Source organism: Suncus etruscus, chromosome 5 (genome assembly GCF_024139225.1).
Source record: "Suncus etruscus isolate mSunEtr1 chromosome 5, mSunEtr1.pri.cur, whole genome shotgun sequence".
Lineage (NCBI taxonomy): Eukaryota > Metazoa > Chordata > Mammalia > Eulipotyphla > Soricidae > Suncus > Suncus etruscus.
In genome coordinates this window covers 128,377,173-128,399,061 of record NC_064852.1, presented here as the reverse complement: position 1 = coordinate 128,399,061, position 21,889 = coordinate 128,377,173, and the positions used below count along the sequence as shown (strand labels likewise).

The 21,889-nt window shown below is 38.4% G+C and overlaps 1 protein-coding gene across 1 annotated transcript in view; it reads right to left on the bottom strand.

Moving 5' to 3' along the window:
• STAT4 (signal transducer and activator of transcription 4) overlaps nt 1-21,889 on the bottom strand; it is a 147,074-nt gene that overhangs the window by 7,171 nt on the left and 118,014 nt on the right. Inside the window, exons 14-20 of the mRNA XM_049773207.1 lie at nt 12,827-12,910; nt 11,085-11,183; nt 6,788-6,923; nt 4,901-4,950; nt 4,369-4,463; nt 3,726-3,862; nt 3,196-3,387 (exon numbers count right to left, since the gene is read on the bottom strand). Coding sequence (XP_049629164.1) covers nt 3,196-3,387; nt 3,726-3,862; nt 4,369-4,463; nt 4,901-4,950; nt 6,788-6,923; nt 11,085-11,183; nt 12,827-12,910 — 793 coding nt within the window. The remainder of the gene's footprint in view (nt 1-3,195; nt 3,388-3,725; nt 3,863-4,368; nt 4,464-4,900; nt 4,951-6,787; nt 6,924-11,084; nt 11,184-12,826; nt 12,911-21,889) is intronic.

Genomic DNA, 21,889 nt, shown 5'->3' with positions numbered 1-21,889 from the left:
TAAATGGAGCAAAGAAAGCCTCTTCAACAAGTGGTGTTGGCACAACTGGATAGCCACTTGCAAAAAATTGAACTTAGACCCCCCAGCTCACATCATGTACAAAGGTTAAATCCAAATGGATGAAAGACCGCGATATCAGACCCGAAACCATAAGATATATAGAACAACACGTAGGTAAAAACACTCCAGGACATTGAGACTAAAGGCATCTTCAAAGAGGAAACTTCACTCTCCAAGCAAGTGAAAGCAGAGATTAACAGATGGGGATATATTAAACTGAGAAGCTACTGCACCTCAAAAGAAATAGCGCCCAGGATACAAGAGTCCCCCACTGAGTGGGAGAAACTATTCACCCAATACCCATCAGACAAGGGGCTAATCTCCAAAATATACAAGGCACTGACAGAAATTTACAAGAAAAAAAAAACATCTAATCCCATCAAAAAATGGGGAGAAGAAATGGACAGACACTTTGACAAAGAAGAAATACAAATGGCCAAAAGACACATGAAAAAATGCTCCACATCACTAATCATCAGGGAGATGCAAATCAAAGCAACGATGAGATACCACCTCACACCCCAGAGATTGGCACACATCACAAAGAATGAGAACAAACAGTGTTGGCGGGGATGTGAAGAGAAAGGAACTCTTATCCACTGCTGGTGGGAATGCCATCTAGTTCAACCTTTATGGAAAGCAATAAGGAGATTCCTCCAAAAACTGGAAATCGAGCTCCCATACGACCCAGCTATACCACTCCTAGGAACACAAAAATACAATACAAAAATCCCTTCCTTACACCTATATTCATTGCAGCACAATTTACCATAGCAAGACTCTGGAAACAGCCAAGATACCCTTCAACAGATGAATGTCTACAGAAACAGTGGTACATATACACAATGGAATATTATGCAGCTGTCAGGAGAGATGAAGTCATTAAATTTTTCTATACATGGATGTACATGGAATCTATTATGCTGAGTGAAATAAGTCAGAGAAGGAGAAAGACGCAGAATAGTCTCACTCATCTATGGATTTTAAGAAAAATGAAAGACATTCTTGCAATAATAACTTTCAGACACAAAAGAGAAAAGAGCTGGAAGTTACAGCTCACCTCATGAAGCTCACCACAAACAAGGATGAGTTTAGTTTAGAGAAATAACTACATTTTGAACTATCCTAATAATGAGAATGTACGAGGGAAATAGAAAGCCTGTCTAGAGTACAGGCGGGGGTCGGGTGGGGAGGAGGGAGATTTGGGACATTGGTGATGGGAATGTAGCACTGGTGATGGGTGGTGTTCTTTACATGACTGAAACCCAAACACAATCATGTATGTAAAGTTGTTTAAATAAAAAAATTAAAAAAACTGATTGAATACCTATCATGATCTTTTGATTATATAAATGTTTGAAGAGCTGAGATTATGCCAGTTAAAGTAACACTGCTCTAAGCTCCCAGTAACAGCCCCACTCACCTTGAAAATGCTTTCTATATTTCTCTGGCAACCTGTTCCCACTCCAACTGCAATGTGAACCAATGGTAGTTTTTCATCTCTAAAGGAATGTATTGACATTGGTTGTTTTATTTGTTTGTGTGCAGGGGCATTGAAAAGTCATACATTTGGCTTTTTATTCTTTTTAATTGTTTCATAGGGAGTATAAAAAAAGATCTAGCAAGCCACTGAGTTACTCACAAGAGCCATAATGTATGATCCCCACAAGATGGTGCCCCTTGGATGTAGTTGCTACAGATAAAGATTTCAATGGGTGAATATAATTCTCATTAGGTAAAGAGAATGATGACCTTCCATTAAATGATAGTTCACTTTATTTATTTGCTTTTACATCTTTAGGAAATGCTAACCAAGCACCTCTTTTGGCCTGGTAATATTTTAGACCCACAGGTTATATCCATAAAGATAAGCACGTCAAGGTTGGACAGGAGGCTAGAAGCAGGGGATGCTGCTTAGATCTCTAGACCTCACTCTGAAGGATAGATAGTCTTTGAGTTGTGAGGCTACAATAAGGAACACAAATAAATAATTAAAATATGTCTTACTAGTTGAGGATGTAGTTTAATGTAACTGTAAATGCTTTTGCATGCAGTGAGCCTTGGTTCCAGTTCTTGATATCAAAAATAAATAAATAAAAAAGGAAAAAAATAAGGTCCAGGGAGCATATATGCCTAGCATGTTCAAAGACTTGTTTCAGTTCACAGAACTGCAAGGTCCCTCTAGCACAGGGGTCTCAAACTCATGGCCTGTGGGCCGTTTGCGGCCTTCATTACAACAATTTGTGGCCCGCGACCGGCCTTCAAATACCATAGTATTTGCGATTATTCGCTTACTGAATAATCGCAATAAAAATCGCATTAGTAAGAAAAAATAGCATTTAACATTCGCGTAACCCGAGCATTTCCGTTCGGGGTATGCAAATGTTTAATGCGATTTTTTGCCATTTTTTCTTACTAATGCGATTTTTTATTGCGAATATTCGGTAAGCGAAATCCCTTATGCGGCCCTGCCTCACCCGACTTTGCCTCCTGCGGCCCCCAGGTATATTGAGTTTGAGACCCCTGCTCTAGCAGCACCAAGCATGACCCTGGTGACTCCCAAGGACTGTACTGCCTGGTCAGTGTATGGAAACAACAGGCCTGAATCACTTGGCTGAGTTTTTCTGGGAGTGATGCAGGATCTCTGATGGGTAAGACCCTTAAACAAAAAAGAGAAAGACCAAAAAAAAAAGAAGGAAGGAAGCAAAAGAGGAGAGAGCTTATAAATCCTAAATGTCTTTTGTAAAAAAAAAAAATAGAATTGCATAACTTTCCAAGTTTTCAACTCTTCCCCCACCCCTCCCCCCTATTTTTCCTCTTCTTTAATCAGAGTGAAGCTAATAACTGTCCACTTTATAAAGTGGCACCCATGGGGCTGAGAGAGATGCCCCAGGTGCAGCCCCTATACTGATCATTTACTGCTTTGGCAAGAAGATTGGTCAGGAGGCCCTTCTCAAGTCCTACCCACATTCCTCTTCACTTCTAAGAATAACTCACTCCTGTCTTCCACATGGCCCAGCAATCCACTTTTACACCCATCAAAATTAACCATGGAGAGTAACTTCAGTTAACTTTCCTCCAAACTAAGTTTACTATTTAAAACACCAAGAAAATAGCTAAGTGGGAAACACCAACCTTCACAAGGCTGAGAGCTGTAGTGTTTACCGAAGGCTTTGTCTTTGGGAATGTCAGGATATAGGTATTTCAGTGGGTTTTCAGGAATGTTTTCAGACATAATCACTTTGTAATCTCGAAGGATATCAGCAAATGGCAGAGCAGACAACCGGGCTTTGTTGTAGGGTTCTACAGAGTGGAATCTTACTTCTCCTGGAAAAAGAGGAAGTAGAATAATATTCATTTCTGGCAAGCATTCTTCCTGCCCTCATTACTTCCTTGCTATTGGTTAGAAAATAATGCAGCCATTTTCTTTCTGTTTTTAAAGAATTGAATGATTATGAATTATTTTCTTCAGGCAGGACTACTATACAAATGGGCACAGGCTGAGAAATTAATGGTGCCCTATGTTATGAGAAAACTCTTGACAACTAACATCTGAACCACTACATACATGAAGACAGACTATCATACATACACAAAGAGAAAGTGAGTATCCTGATAACAAAACCCTTACAGTTCACATGAAATAGACAGACAAGAGCAGATACCATTTTCAGAATGGTCCACCCAGGTGAAAGTTATTCCTCCAAGATGGCTTTCACTGAATCGTAACAAAAAAGTCCCAGGCATTTTTTCTTTTAGCAAGAGGCGTTCTTTCTCCTTACTAACAAAACCCATGACATACCTAAAAATAAAATATAAAATTATATTTGATTAAAAGTTATGAGTGACTATATTTCATTCACAAAGTAATGACACAAATTTTTGGGAGGATAAAAGTTAATTGTATTGGAGCCGGAGCGATAGCATGGAGGTAAGGTGTTTGCCTTGCATGCAGAAGGATGGTGGTTCGAATCCTGGCATCCCATATGGTCCCCTGAGCCTGCCAGGAGTGATTTCTGAGCATAGAGCCAGCGTAAACCCAGCGCTGCTGGGTGTGACCAAAAAAAAAAAAGTCAATAGTATTAAAAGTCAATAATACCTGAAATGTCCTTAGATAGATTAAATCAAATATAATTAATATATTAATATATAGTTAAATATAATTAATAAAAATATAAAAAACTGATGATTTCACCCACTTGCCCATGGCATACTTAACGTAATGTAGAATGCGCAAAAAAAGCAACAGAAAACAGTAGCATAGATATAAGAACCTAGTGAATATGAAAAATACAGCCAGTAACTCACCCATCAATCCAAAGGGGAAGAATATGTTTTTTAATTAGATCTAATATTGCTTCAAGCCATGTCCAAAAGGTAAAGGTTTTACCAGGTAAGTGTTCCTAATGAAATAAACAAGTAAATATGTTGGGTATTTATCATTTTAATAGAAATGTTGATATAATCCCTCAAGTTTCTATTTTCAATGCAATATCTCTTTAAATGAGACAACACTGAAAGATCTTCTAAAATGTTTGAATTCAAGAAATCTTTAAAATTTCAGATGATGGGGCCGGCGAGGTGGCGCTAGAGGTAAGGTGTCTGCCTTGCAAGCGCTAGCCAAGGAAAGGACCACGGTTCGATCCCCTGGCATCCCATATGGTCTCCCCAAGCCAGGGGCAATTTCTGAGCGTGTAGCCAAGAATAACCCCTGAGCATCAATCGGGTGTGGCCCGAAAAACCAAAAAAAAAAAAATTTCAGATGATATGAAGGCTTGTAAAAAAAGATAATACTTAAAAAAATATATCCTACATGACATTTCCCCTTCCCTGTTGATACCTTGCAGAACTTGGCCCAGGAAAGATGGCCATCACTGTAGTTAGACTGAACTAAAAAGGAAAGAAAAGAATGAGATTTTCAACAAACACTTAGATTCTTTAATTTGGGGCGATTTTAGATCCCCCCCCACCTCTTTAAAGTATTTCTTAAGCACCTTCTAACTACAGATACTTAATGGTAGGGATGTAGTAAGTCTAGTAAATTATCAAGTAAAGAATACCGTTACCATGTTTTTGGTTCATTTTATTTAAAAAAATAGATGGAATTCTTTATGAATTTATGTTATTCATGTCCAGAGCCATAATCATGTCTATATCATACTGCATATGCGACTGAAATTGGGTCTTGGATAAAACATTCATTTCAATGAAGGAACTAAAGATAACAATACAGTGTTATCTATATAACTCTAGAGTAGATATAAAGGGTCAAAAGAGAGAAAGTCATTCCAGGAGCAAGAAGAACTAGGTCAAAATCTAGTTCATGTGAAATTGACTTATGAGGATCCAAAGTGTCTAATGTTGCTGAGTCTTTATAAAAATTTTTTGTGTAAATTTGATGCAGAGTCTTGTATACTATGATGAAAAGAATGAACTAGAGATCTTTTCAGCAAAGAGCCGTTTCATAACTTTGACTTAGAATAGCAAAAGGTCTAAAAAGGGTTCTCTTATTTATTCATTTGTTTATTTTTTGCTTGTTTGTTCATATCTGGATTTTCTCAGGGCTTACTCCTGTCTCTGTAGAATCACTGGGATGCTTTTGGTTGACCTGGGTTGGCCATGTGCAAAGCAAATGCCCGCCAGCTTTACTATCACCCTTTACTATCAGAGGGTCTCTGATTTTAAAAGAAATTATATTCATATGGTAAAGATCTGAACAGATATAAATACTAACTATAACATATTTTATAATATCTTTATTTAAGCACCATGATTACAAACATGTTTTTATTTGTTTTAGTTATAAAAAAAGAACACCCCTCTTTACCAATGCATCTTTCCCACCAACAATATAAGGCATATTTTTTTAACTCATTAACAAAGTATTAGTGCTTACATTTATGGTTTGTGAATTAAATTGAGCACTAAGTAAAATTTATAGCATTTACCGATTTAACATTTAATTTGTTCTAATACATGGTGATGAGACAATAGGTACAAGCTGCAACCCAGCATTACTTGTAAGTCAAACTTATTCAACTCTAAACTTGATTTCACTAGTGTTTAAATACACTGCAGACTTTACTTTAGAAACACCCATAAATCTATTGGTAATGTGCCAATGTGTCCACTCTAGACTTTTCAAAATATAAGTATCTTCTAAATTCTTTCAATTACAATTTCAATTACATTACAGTCACTACAAGGAGTTCCAATAGCTTATGCAATCTTTAGAAGTAATCAGAACTCAAATTGTTGCCACACACAGAACTAAATATATTACCTGAGTGGTTTTAATTTTCTACAAAATTTACTGGAAAACAAACTAGCTTCCCAATCATATCAATAGTCACCATGTTGTTATTCAAACAAAATCTAGACCCCTTCACATTAGATTCAGTATTAAAGAATACTTTAGAGACTGGAGCATTGAAAAAGGCAAAAAGGGGCTTTTGACCTAAAGCTTGGCCTGTAACGTGGATTGTTAAATACTAGCCACACAGCAAATTACTAAATCTTTAAACCAAAATATCCTTGTCTATAAAATGTGTAAAATAATGTCTGACTTAAAGGACTCTTATGAGAATAGAGAGAGTAGAGAATTGAACCATATGCCTGGCAGCATAAAGGTACTCATTAAACTGGCAGATATCATTAACAGTAATACTAGAACTTTGATTCCTAAGTAACACTAAATACTAAGGACTTCACATCTACCAATTCTCACCTGTAAGCTTCTCTGCCAGCATATTCAACTGCTCTGAATTAAGGCCTCGACCAACATATGATGAGAACTGCCAGCTTATCACTTCCAGGAGTTGACACAAAGTAGCAGATGGAGGATTATTAAAGAAAATCAAGTTCTGAAATAGAGTTGTTATGCTGATTATACTTATGAGTAAAATTTAAAATGTAATATTTAAAATATTTAATATTTAAAAAGGTTTTGTTATTTATATAGGATTTGTTATTTAATTATAGGATTTGTTATTTAATTCTTTAAGCCAACTTAATTTAAAATACTGAATATTATTTCATTTCTGTTATGCCTTGTAAGGCTTATTTTGTCTTTCCTGAAAGTGTTTTTGTTCCTTCAGTTAATATATTCATGATCTAGGGCTCCATCTTATTCTGAATTTAAACATTGCTCTTTGAGATTGTGATCTATCTGCCCACACAGGAATATTTAGTACAATTGGACAGTAATATGATAAAAGCTGAAGCTACGGAATCAGGGATTAAAATGGTGGTGACCAGGATCTGGAATATAGGAAAACTGATTGAGTGTTGTAAAGGGTTAAAATGCATTTCCAGTATTAAGTATATAAGTTCTGGGATTTAATTATAGTAAATTGATTAGTAATTCTATATGGAACATACCGTATTTGAAAATTTCTAAAGAGTAGATCATATAATAAATTCTCTTGCCACAAAAAGTAAATAATGATTGCTTGTTGTGATAAATATGTTTAGTAATGCTATGGTGGAACCATTTTGTAGCATGTAAGTATCAAATCTATACATTATGAACCTTAAACTCACATAATGGTACATGCCAATGACATCTCATTAAGCTTGGAAAAAAATCAGACTAGTTCCTTTATCTGAAATATATTGATCCTAAACAAAACTGTGTCATACCATTTAATTAGTTTGTCATGAAGTGACACCAAAGAAAGAATCCCAAAGCACAAAAATAGTCATGTTTCAGTCTAAGGAAGGTGACCCTACAATAAGAATTCAGAGTTAATTTGAGACTAGTGTATTTTATTTTTGGTCACAACTGAAAGTACTAAGAGCTTATTTCTGGCACTACTGTGTTCAAAAATCACTTTGGCAGAACTGGGGAACTATGTGGGGGTACTGAGGCTCAAATCTGGGTTGGCCCTATTGAGCCCTGGTACTGCTATTTCATAAACAGCATAATATTATTTTCTGATTTTGTGCCAGACAATCTACATTTCTGTATGATCAATTGCACACAAATTGTACTATAAACTGGGTTAATAATAGTGGAACAGAAGACTGTTCCACATTACTGTGAAACAAGGCTTGGAAGTCAATGAAGATATTTAAGGAGGAAAGGAAGAACTGAGAAAAGTGATGCAGTAAATAGAGAGGCATGAGCTACGCTAGACAAAGAATCTGGAAGAAGGAAGGAATGAAGAGGGCGCAGCAACCCAAATTGGAAAGTAGGAAGGAGAGAGGAATGGAGTGAAACAATTTCTAGAGAGATAGATTGCCTTGAACCCAAAAGTCTGTCTTTCTGGATAAAACAACAAGAGAATACTATCAAGGTTGAGGAGTTTAGGGTTTGAAAACAAGTGAATTAAGAAGAGAAACCAGTCAGATTTGTATAATGGGGCTCTTAAAGGAGGTTGTGCCTCTGTGTTTAAGGAAACGCCTCCAGAGTCCTTATCCTGATGTAAAGAAGATTCTGGCTTGGTCTGACACTCTAGTGACTGAGAGATGAGAATTCAAGACTGCTCAGGGCAACAGCACTGCACTGTGCACTGAATATATTTTTCTGTCCTCGCCTCCATCCTGGAGGTGGATGAAAAGCTCAGAACATGTGTTTCTCCTAATGGGATGTGACATTTAATTTCGGTGGTGTTGGCTGTTTCCAGCCCTAGAGACCTGATGACTTCCCAAGTAAATTCTTTTTCTGTCTATGGGTTGAGTGAAGCAGGGCCCAGAGCACTCTGAGGTCTCTCACTGCAGTTCATTTGTACTAGAAGCCCAGGCACCTGAGAAGGAATAGAACTAAGTCATGTTTTCATGCTGCCTCCAAATATCAGTACAAGGGGATGAATCTACCACATCAATTCATTATGTCCCTTCTGATTGGTAGGAGATAAGCTGAAATAACTCTTCCCTTTGGAGAGAACATTTGCTTTACAGTGAGAAGAGATTTTGTTGTTTACCTCTGACCTAGTTTCTCTAGTCCTGGGTGGTTTCCCAGACAATGCAGAGGTTTTGCTAGAGACCTCAAGGAAAGTGCTGACTCTTTTTGTATTATTATTGTTACTCCATTTCCTGATGATCTCTTTTCTATTTTTGGTGGGAAGAAGATTTTGAGGGGCCGGAGTGATAGCACAGCAGTAGGGCATTTGCCTTGCATATGGCCGACCCGTGAGGGAACTGGTTCGATTTCTGGCATCCCATATGGTCCCCCAGCCTGCCAGGGGTGATTTCTGAGTGCTGAGCCAAGAGTGGCCCCTGAGTACTGCTGAGTGTGACCCAGAAATCAATCAATCAATACATTTTTTTTTTTTTTGGTTTTTGGGTCACACCCAGCAGTGCTCAGGGGTCACTCCTGGCTCTACGCTCAGAAATTGCTCCTGGCAGGCTTGGGAGACCATATGGGATGCCGGGATTTGAACCACCATCCTTCTGCATGCCAGGCAAATGCCTTATCTCCATGCTATCTCTCCAGCCCCACAATCAATAAAATTAAAAAAAAAGGAGATTTTTGAGACACATCTAGTAATGTCCAAGGAATTCTTCTTACTCATTTTCTGTGATTGCTTCTATGCTGCTCCAGCCCTTGGAACCACATGAAAGGTTCCTGCCTCTGTCCTTCTCCTGGTTGTCTTTTTCTTTTTATTGAAACCACTGTGAATTACAAGTCCTTCATGGTTGGATTTCCAGCATAGTAGCAATGAATTAGGGCCATTCCCACCTCTAGTATTAACCTCCCTTTCCCAAAGTTCCCAGCGTGCATACCATACCTCCACCCTTAGCCCCCTGGCCTGCCAGTGTAACAGGTCCATTTCAAGTATAGATTGTTATAGTCCTGGTTGTCTTATAAGAGCATGCACTTTCTACTTCTTTTATAACTTCAAGTCCATTTCTGATCAGTGTCTTAAATAACCAGCAGATGGCATTAGAACCCAACTTGAATCTAGAATGGATTAAATTTCTTTTCTTTCTTTTTATCAGTATGGCAGATGCCACACCTAGAAATGCTGAGAGGAAGAGGGAAGGCTGGTCACTCCCCTGAGATGCTGCCTTTAGGTTTGGGTGCCAGACCCTGCAATGTCTGGAGTCACCAGGATGACTCCAACAGCGTTCAGTGCCAGGAATCAAACTCAGCCAGGCTCAGGTTCTACCGTTGGACCATATTCCTGGCTCCTAGCATGAATTACATTCATAATCTACTTAATCATCTGGTGCTCTCAGAATATGTTAGGTAAGAAGGATGAATAATCTGGTTAGCTCTTTGGATACCAAACTGAGACTATTATAGAGGAGGTGAAAGGCAGTTATGAAGGTCAGCTCAACAGTCACATCAAACTCAGGGGGCATAGAGTCTCCTCGCAGCCAATCAGAGGACACAGAGGATAACAACAGAGTTTTCGAGGAGGGAACCAGATTCTCAGGTAAAACAAGTACTTATCACTTGAACTAGTGAGAATATTTTAGGGCCAAAATACATAGACTATATTACATTACTTGTATATATTAATTTATTTGTTGGGGGATATGTTGAAATTACATCTGGTGGTATTCAGAGCTCACACCTGGTTCTGTGCTCAGGGATCATTCCTGTGGTGCTGGAGGTTGAATCTGGGTTAGATGGTATGCAAGGCAAGTGATTACCCATTATATTATCTTTAGCCCTAGAACATTATTTTATATATGGCATTAGATAAGACTCATACAACTAGAAATATTGGCATTCTGGAATAAGACAACTCACATATAGGTGCTGAAATATTTGTGCATTTGTGTGTATGTACATCTTTATATTTATTTATTTATTTATTTTTTGGGTTTTTGGGCCACACACGGTGGTGCTCAGGGGTTACTCCTGGCTGTGTTCTCAGAAATAGCTCCTGGCAGGCACAGGGGACCATATGGGACACCGGGATTCGAACCAACCACCTTTGGTTCTGGATCGGCTGCTTGCAAGGCAAACACCGCTGTGCTATCTCTCCGGGCCCACATCTTTATATTTCTATATATTTTGGTGCAGATGAATTTTGTTGACAAGGTAGGAGAGATGGGGATAGAAATCCTACCTGGGAATCACTGGTTGACACATTGTACCAGATGATGGATGCCCATGCATTCGGTAACTGGCTGACATTGGAAATCATCACCACTGGTAAGGAGCTGGTCTAGTTTGAATACATGAATGCAAACACATTAATTACATTTATTGCCTTAATGTTTATTCTATGTATTCTATCCCATTTAGTGAAGAGGACACTCTTCCAATCCTGGTATTTATTGTGCACTGGTTATGAAAATAACTTGAAACTTTCTAAGCAAATATGAGTCAGTCAAAAAACTTTCTAAGCAAATATGAGGGAGGGAAGAAACTAATTTCTGAATGCTCGGTCATTTCTTCAATATCTTTAATGCTTATGTAAATTTTTTATCACCTGCTTTTCAAAATTCAACAAATTAGAGATTGTATTGATTTAGCAACTGCTACCTTTGTATGTTACATGAAAATAATTGCATTTTAAATTTACCTCTGGATTGAGTTTCTATTTTCAAACTGGGCTCGAACATCTAATTAAAGTCAGTACCAGAAATGAGTACAACTCATTTGTACCCTTCTGTTGTACAACTCCACTTAGTACTCTTGGAACTGTAATTTTCTACTTATTATAAACACACATTCACAAACATATAGCCAGGGAGATCATCAACTCATAACAGTTCCTTTTCAATCATAGTGATTTGATTGTTGTGGGTAATAAAATGTCCAGGAAAGGCAATTATTAATTCATGAAAGTAGAAGCTTAGGGAAAAGAGATAAAAGAGGGTAATATAGGTAATATTTGATAAACATGTGTACATACTCATTAAGATAAAGAGCAAAAAGCAGAGCTCTAAAGCAATATATCCCACCAACTGAGCCACATTCAAGATGTATAAACTGTTCCCTCATGCACTTTCTTGCTCACTTATTGAATTAATGTTAAGCCTCTAATCTGTAAGCACGCACTGTGTTAGGCCTGGATAAATGTGCCACATTCTACGGCCTTCAAGGAGTTCATAGTCAATCACAATCAACTTTAATCCCCCTATATTCTTTTAAAAAATTCTTCCCTAGAGTTCTTTATTCCTTTGAGTTCTATGGTGATTTATAAGATGGTGAGAAGTGACTTATAAAATGATCAGAACAATGTACTGTTAATATTTCTATTTTGTTTGTTTTGGGGGGCACACATGGCAGTGCTCAGAACTTACTCCTTGCTCTGTGCTCAGGGATCACTCCTGCAGTGCTTGGGGGACCATATGGAATGTCAGGGATCAAACCCAGGTTGATTGCATGCAAAGTAAGCACTATACCCATGTACTATCTTTCTAGGCCCTGTTTATGTTTCTATAATTTGGTTCTTTGCTCATTACATTAGAAAAATATTCCTGATAAAGCAACTTTATGTATAAGTTAATTTTTTAAAAGATAGCTTTATATAAGATGCTATGGTTCAAGGATTCTTATTTCTCTTGGATTTTCACTGTAATTTTCACTTGACTTCCATGACTTAGGAAAACAATAAATTAACAAATAACAAAAACACATACACTTACTTAATCTATATTGAGATAATTAATCTCAGGAGATTTTATCATTTATGTTTACCCAGAATAGTTAAATGTTGATTAGTGAATAGAGATTTTTGATTTTCTAAATGAAAATAAAAACAATAAAACAGGTACTAAGATCTAGAAAAAAATGAGTTTTCATAGTGTCCACCTTCTGTAAATATTATTAGTAAGGAGAGATATTCCTTACAAGACATACCTCCAAATCTATAGTCAGGCCATAGAGGCAGATCTGTGTCTCAAAGGTTATGGAATGAAGCTCTTCAGTCACCATGTGACAGCCCTAGGGAACAAGAAATGGATTATTTTATTATAAGTCTTAAAACTTGCTATCTGTATTTCTATTCATTATCACAATTGTAAATGTCTAAGAAACTTAGAAATTCAAGTAAATGTCCCTAATACATCCTGTTATGGAATATATTTCCTTATTACTTTTAAAAGTTATATATATTTCTTATAAAGAGACAAATCTTTATGTTCACAAACAAAATGCTCTTAAGTCCACTAAACACATTTCCTGAATTTTAAAATTCCAGCATACTTTCATCACTTGAAAACCAGAGAAATCATTATTTCTAACATTTGAATATTAGCCTTTAAAAACAGCTTTTAGGGGCCGGAGAGATAGCATGGAGGTAAGGCGTTTGCCTTTCATGCAGGAGGTCATCGGTTCGAATCCCGGCGTCCCATATGGTCCCCCGTGCCTGCCAGGAACAATTTCTGAGCCTGGAGCCAGGAATAATCTCTGAGCACTGCCGGGTGTGACCCAAAAAACACACACACACACACACAAAAAACAGCTTTTAATAAAAGAAAATCATATAGGCATAAGTATAACAAAAACAAGTCAGCATAGTAATACATTTATTTAAAAATAAGGCCATGGGGTCATGGTTTGGCTCAAGTGGTGGAATACATGCACAGTATATGTGAGTGTCTGATTTCAAATCCTGGAACACATGAGCACTTTTTCCATCCCCGGCACTGCTAATTATGATCCTAAGGCCTGATTGATATGGACTCTACAAGGGAGAGAAAGAGAACAAAAAGAAGGAAAGAAGGGGAAGAAAGGGAAAGAGAAAGACAAAGAAAGAAAAGAAATGAAAGAAAAGAAGGAAAGGTTTTCTTCAGGCTAAATAGGGTTGATGAAAAACCAATTTTCCTTTGCTCCCTTCCTCCATTTCTGTGCCTCAAAAGTAGCACAAGGGGTAAGGTGTCTGCCTTGCCGGTGCAACTTAGGACTGACCGTGGTTCGATCCCCCGGCATCCCATATAGTCCCCCAAGCCAGGAGCGATTTCTGAGCGCATAGCCAAGAGTAACCCCTGAGTGTCATTGGGTGTGGCCCCAAAAAACAAAAAACAGAACAAAAAAAAAGTGGAGGAGAGGATGGGGCTGTAAGGAAATTTGGGAAAGAGTGGTAGAATGTGGAAGGTGTGTATGATGAGAGAGAGAGAGTGAGAGAGAGAGAGAGAGAGAGAGAGAGAGAGAGAGAGAGAGAGAGAGAGAGAGAAAAGGTGGGAGGGAAGGAGGGAGGAGGGAGAGAGAAGGAGAGGGGGGAGAGAGAGAATTTTTCTCAATGTAGATCGGCTGATCAGCCACGTTGTGCATAGTCCCATAGGGGCTGTAGAAAACTTAGATGATATCAATATTTAAACAATGTAAACAAATGTGAAATGATCTAGAGTAGGAAAGTAGGTGGGGAAAGAGTCCTAATAACAAGTTGTGTGTTAGTAACAAGTAAAATCTATCTGTATTAAGTGAGAAGCAATAAAAAGTGGTTTCAATCTGATGATTGGAATACAGTGAGATGAGGACACTTGATAATGAGGGACATTAAACTTAGCATGTGTTACTCAGAAGAATGTAGGGAATTTGGGGCTGGAGAACTAGGAAGTACAGTGGGTTAAACACTTGTGACATCAGTTTGATTCTGGCAGCCTATAGCATCCCTGAGCAGAGCCAGGAATAAGCCCTAAGTGCTGTGGGTGTTGGCTTCCAAACAATAACGAAATGTAAACAGAGAAAAGCAATTAAAATTCCCTCTAAAAATCATTTTTTAAAGTAAGAAAACATTCTCTTTCATATAGCGCCCCCACTGTTAGCAGAAAGCATAACTCATTACAGGGGATTTCTTACTAAGTTCATAAAAACTCAAGTAAACAAAACTTCTGCTTGAAAATTCCCTTTGGTGGTTCAAATCCCCGAGCTTGCCAGGAGCAGCCCCTGAACGCCACCAGGTGTGACCCCAAAACAAAGAAAAATTCCTTTGAGCACTACTAAAATGACTCCCAGTACATCAAGCTCCAAATAGCAAGTTTTCCAGACCCTAGATTGAAATATATAAAATATATATGGAATATATAAAAGATTCTTTGAGATAAGATGAAGAAGTTGATTTGGGATTAGGTACCAAGTTGAATAAAAATTAAAAGTATTTTTTTTAAATAATTGGAATCTTTTGCATGATCAATGGGGGGAGTGCAAAGCACTGAAACAAGGGAAGACTTCACAGTTCCTTGTGTTCAGTACTGGTGTACTTCTCAGTCTTGTCCACCTCAACAGCACTGAGATTAATAAGACAGGACTGTGCAGAACATTCAAGAGATTTGAGGTAGGTATACAGATGGAGACTCACACACCATATGTCTAAACAGTGAACCATCATAAATCATGTTAATACATTGCTGGGATATGTCCTGGCCCTCTGCCATGACATCCGAGTTTTCACGTGACCTAATTGTCCAGCTCTGAACACCTCAAAGTTCAAGTGGACCATGAGCCTGGGCCACTCCCCCAGCCCTCAACCATCTTTGTGAGGGGTCTTCCAGAACAAGTGGGACCCTCAGGAAATTCTGCTAGTGCATATATATTAATCATAGAATGTTATCTGTATTAGTGCTGTAACGTTCCATGTTTTCATGTTAAAACACTGGAGACATTTGCACTAACGGGGGCATCTGTGCTTGAAAGAGAAGATCCCAGGAGGAAGCCTATGGAGGATTTGGAGGTGGGCTTGAGGTACTGTCCCCTCCTGGACTCTGGGGACACTGCATCTCCAGCTCACACTTATCTGAGCTGATGGACAGCTAAAGGGAAACTTTCTAAATAGGAGGTGCCATCTTCCTTTAGTTTACTTATATGATTCAGTATATAGATGGTTTGGTCATTAGTATCATTTCCTTCAATCTTTCATTAGAGCATCAGTGACAGTGGTCTCTAAACAGCACACTTAGAATCGTAGGAGAAACCAGGCTCCATTGTCAGAGCCAGGACCCTTCAGGGCACTATTAACTAAAGCCAGCAGCATCAGTCAGGACTGCTATGAACATCCGCAGTATTTATTGTTTGGGCTATTTGTTAGCACAGTATAGACCAGAGACTAAGAAAGTTTTCAATCTCAGGGCCCATACCATCAACAAGAAACGTATACAGGTAATAAAGGAGAGTCATTAAAAGTTATTCTAAATATCTGGATGTAGATTATGGATTTAAGTACTGACATGAATGATATTTAAATTATATAACACTCCATATTAGAACTTGGAATGGATTCTAAGGAATTCTAAGGAAAAGTATCCATTGGATAATCTAAGAAACTGCCCACCAGAAGTGATCCCTGAACACAGAGCCAAGAGGAAGCTCTGAGCATAGCTGGGTTTGGCTCAAATTAACCAAAACAAACAAAAAAAATTTAAAAAAGGAACAAAACTTGAAAACTCTCTAACCTAACCAGGGCTCTACCTAGACAAGAAATGCATTGCTTAATGGAAATAAAAGGTAGATCTAGGTATTACCATAGTCTTTTTTCAACCTCTGATTAAGTTCCTGGAAGCCTAGAATATATATATATATATATATATATATATATATATATATATATATATATATATATATATATATATATATATAATTTATTTATTTTGGTTTTGGGTCACACCCAGCAGCGCTCAAGGATTACTCCTGGCTCTATGCTCAGAAATTGCTCCTGGCAGGCTCAGAAAACCATATGGAATGCCGGGATTCAAACCACCGTCCTTCTGCATGCAAGGCAAATGCCCTACTACCATGCTATCTCTCTGGCCCCAAAGCCTAGAATATATTGATAGCAAGTGGTTGCGAATTTTTATTTGAAAGAAAACCCTTTTTAGGAAAATGACTGGGATAGGTGTGATTGTCACTAAAATTTCTCATCTCTTGACCAACAAACTTAATCGATGACAATGTCGAACATGGAAAATGCTGTGGAATAGAAAGCCAAGTCAGTACTCTGTCACCCAATGAATATTTATTGAGTAGCTGTCTATTAGGCACTAGGGTAGTTGTTGGGAAATAATATTAAGAGGAAAAATAATAATAGAATCCCACGAAAGCACCCTCAGTCACAAAATCAGTGGAATCATTATACACAGAATGTGAAATGACAATTCTGAACCCAGAAAACACACTATTGTATGGCAGAGGGTACTGGCTAAATAGATTTTATCCTTTAGTGTTATTCTTATTCTCTTGCCTTCCTTTTTCCTCTCCATCTCTCTGTGCATCTCTCTTTGTCTCTTCCTCTTCCCTCCCTCCCTCCCTCCCTCCCTCCCTCCCTCCCTCCCTCCCTCCCTCCTTCCCTTCCTTCTTCCCTCCTTCCCACTCCCTCCCTCCCTCTCTCCCTCCCTCCCCCCCCCTCTCTTTCTCTCTCTCTCAATATCTCATGGCAGGAGGAAAATTAGTGCAGGAGGAAATCAACTTCCTGTGAAAATGCTTGGGTGAATTGGAGTGTGATCAGAGTACCAGTGTTTGGGAACACTGAACCTTGAAAGAACATCTGTTTGGCTATTTTGTTAAATGAAACTCAAGCCACCCAGGCTTTACTAATAGCTTCTTTGTGCTTCATGAACTTCCACCACATAAACAAAATTACCTAGCACCTCAGTCTGTGGCTAAAACGGTCATTTATCAGTGACTAAGAGCAAACTGCAATTTTTGCATCCTTATCCAAATAGTTTCCCTCTTTCAACAATCAGTCTCTGATGAAGCCCTGTCAGATAAGGCCCTCCCAGAAAGGCTGCGAATGTTTATTCTACCAGGATACACCAATGCCTTCAAAATTGGGCCACTTGCTACTCTGGGAATCATTTCTTCATTCTCATTCTTCTAAAGGAAGTACAAGAGAGACAGGAGAAGGCAGTAAGTAGCTGATGCTCTTTATTATGTGATTGACACGTTCATGGATTTCTCTAGGCATGCTGTGAAATGCCAAAGAAAATTCTTTACATTTACTTTTTGAAACGTATAGGACCCTTTATGTTGCATATTTGCTGATAGAATGAATCACAGTGAAAAAGAACTACAGAGATTGCAGTATCCAATGGTTTTTAAAGACTTTGAAAGAAAAACTTTAGACCTTAATCATGATGTAAGTTTTCCAAAAGGTCTCCATTGTGTAAATTAAAAAAATCAGAGCTGTCCTGGTCAAAAGGGTGGTAGATAAGGACATGTGGCCTTTTCTAAGGTATCTGACAACAGTGCCGCATGTGTCCTTTGCCAATTTTCTAACACTTTTCCTACCTCACCATGGCAAGCCACTTCTTAGATGATGGCTGGTGCTGCCTATTTGGAACAGCAACCTTCAGGAAACTATCATGGGGGCTTTATGATCATTAACAGGGACTTAATTTAAGTGCTCACAACAACAAAAGCAGAGCCCAGTGTGTCTATATGTGTATATGAATGTGTGCATGTGTCTATGAACATGTAATGTGGATAGGGCATGATGGGAGTAAGAAGTCTAGATGGACAACAATCCCATCAATAGGGCAACAAAGCTGGTAATCTGAGGTTTCAGAGATTTAGAACCTAAAGAAAGAGATGCTGAGGGTCCCTTAAAGGGCTATATTTCCAGCATAATACTAGACATCAAGAGTCTGTGGTCACTTTATATACCATCTTAGTCATGACCTCCTCATGTATAAGGATGTTTTCTGAATAGAGGGGATTGTCAGAAGCTAAATTCGATAGCAGATAACGTCACAGCACTTTCCAGAAACTTGAATAATCTATCTCATAGGAATACTTTAGTAATTCTAGCAAGGGCATATTAACATTAAACCCATTTGAGAGGCAAGGAAATTGGGAGCTAGTGTAATTCAGTGACTTGCAAAATGCCACCTGCCAGTAAGAGGCAAATCCCAAGAAGGTGTTATTTCCACTCAAAGCCTGATGTAATCTTCACAACCCAACTAATGTACACACAGCTAAGGGAGAGGTCAACAGTGTTATCTGAGCATGACTTACAAAAACAAAAATTTGTCCTTGGACCACAAAACTCAGATTACCAGTAGTGTATGGGTGGAGGAGTGGGGTGGGGTGAGGGCAGTGGGAAATTCTGACCATTCTATACTAGAGGATCTTAGCACTTCAGGGCTGGTGTGGTACAATAATTTTGTTCATCAAAGCCATAAATGTCAATGCTATTGTAACCATGTTCTAAGAATATTCCTTCTAGTCTCTTCAGTAGCTTAGGGATTTCTGATTGGGTAGGTAGTATGTTAGGTGAAAGATGTACAAATCTGTGGTGCCCCCCCTACCAGAGAAAAGAAGCGTTGTGATCCTCCTTATGGCCGAATGACCCTTAAGTCAAGTGCATGAACAGAGCATCAGACAGCCACAGTTCTACCACTCTGGGACACAGTTTCTCCAACTGAAATGATATCAATAGTATCTATTTCAAAGTGTATATATATATATATATATATATATATATGTGTGTATATATATATATATATTAAAGTTTTTCAGCCACATTCAACAACGTTCAGGGGTTATTACTGGATCTGCTCTCAGAAATCACTCCTAGCAGGCTCGGGGGGACCATATGGGATGTCAGGGATTGAACCCGGGTTGGCTGTGCACAAGGCAAATGTCCTACCCGCTGTGCTATCCACTCCTGCCCTTCAAAGTATTTTTGCAAGAATTATGTAAATCAATGCCAGGGAAGTTCTCAGTGCCCAGGATACAGTAAGCACCATACAAAAGTTTTTTATCACATATCTATCTGCTTTTGATTTTGGGGGCCACACCCAGTGGTGTTCAGTGGCTGTTCGGGGCTCTCTGCTCAGTACTGACCCCTAGGGATGCTGGGGGGAAAACACATTTGGTGCCAAGAATTTGAACCAAGTGGGTAGGATGCAAAGCAAGGAGGTACTTAGCCTTATTCTATTTCTCCAATCTTCATACATTATAAAGAAATGAACTCCTGCCAAAGGTGCTTGCAGAAAAGTAACTTGGAAATTTGAAAATGAAATCATGCCATCCTAGCCTCCTGTTTTTCTAAAATCTTGATTACTAGACTCCTCATGACTCACTTTGCAAATTCCACTTGATAGCCAAATGTTCCCCTCAGCTCTTTCCTGCCTTTCCTTCGACTACTACTACTGTTGATCAGTCTTCAAATTCCTTGGTTCATCTTCCTGGCTCACTTTCACCTTTTTTGGATAACATTTCTATAGCTCTACTGCTTTCTTCGAAATGGAGCCAGAAGTCATATTCATATTCAATCAACAGGGGGAGCTCAAAGAACAGCTTAAAACAAAATTTTCCTGTACTAGCAAGCTTTGAGGAAGAAGGGAAAGAAATAAAATCATGAATAGACCTAATAATATAGTTGATTTAATTAAGACTTAGATAACTAGATATTTATATGATTTTAGTTAGGATGATTAGTTAAGATTTTTGTCTCTAGGGAAACCCAAGTAAAGATATTGATTTTTATTTTTTACATTAATGAAGGTAATAATGTCCAGAGGAGTGGAGCTTTTTTAGATTTCTATTTGATTTGTTTACCCAAGAGACATTCAGAAACATTGTTCTTAGGGTGGTCAGGCTTAATACATACTATTTGGAGATATTATATTGAATGTAATGTTATTTGCAACTCTGGCCAAAACGCTAGTAATATTAGTGAAATGGGTTTATGATTAAAATTATAATGCACTAAAATTTTAACTGGGAAATCTGAAAAACACATAAAGGTTTTAATATGTGGGAAGACGCTTTTTCCTTTATTTCAATATTCTGTTATTGTTTTGTTTAGTTTTGGGGCCACAGCTAGTAGTGCTCAGGGATTACTCTAGACTCTGCACTCTGGAATTACTGTTGATCAGCTTGAGGATCAGATCTGGGTCAGCCCAGTGCAAGGCAAACGTCCTATCCACTGTACCACTACTTCCCTCACTCCCATTCCAACCCCAGTTATTGCAATACTCTCTCTCTCTCTCTCTCTCTCTCTCTCTCTCTCTCTCTCTCTCTCTCTCAATACTGCAGTTACAAAGTTGTTCATGATTGGGCTTCAGTCATATAATATACATCACCTTTCACCAGTGCACATTTCCTACCACCAATGACCCCAGTTTCCTTCCCACCCTTCCCCCTTGCTCTTCCATCTCTCTTTTCTCTCTCTTTCCCATTATTTCTTTTAGACACTGGTTTGCACTATTGTTAATGTTATTGCAATATTTTTAAACTCGAAGGCTCTGTTCATGTGATACCTCAATTACATCTGTCTGGACCTCTGCCCAAGCCAACTGTGCCTGGAGACAAAGGCTTAGATCACCTTCAGGACATCTCTGATGCTTGGCAAATATCATTATAATGCAACCTAGTGAATGTAGAAACTTTGCTAAGGAAAATGCAGGGCATTAAACCCATTGTGATGGATTTGTGTTGGTCAGATTGATTGCAGCTGAATGCTGGATTTATAAAGTGCTTTTTCCCCTTCCAAATGATTCAAGGATCTTTCTCATGGGAACTGTGAATATCAGGCTAGGAGATTGGATCAATAGCAACAGCATCAGAAATAACTCTCAGTGCTTGAGAGCCATAACTACAGAGATGGTTTTATGTATGTGGCATCTCTGAGCAGAGCCTGTTGGACGTCACTGCCCTGATTTCTTAGAAAGAAATCTGTAGTTTTTCTCCATTTGCTAGGGAATCACATGTTCAGTCACTGTCAGAGCAAGTATGTCAGGTTTTCTCATTTCAAATATGTAGACAGACCATAGACATTTTCCTAGAGCCTAGGGCTATTAAATAATTAATAATTAAATAGCTGTTCTCCACGACCACTTGCAATCCAGGATTTGACCCTTCTATCATTTACTGACTCAGATGTAAATTTCCAGTTGTACTACTTTGTACTTTTCTTCCATTTACACAGAAAAACACCCACTTCCGGAACAAAAAAGAGAAGCCATCAATGCTATCAAATCATAG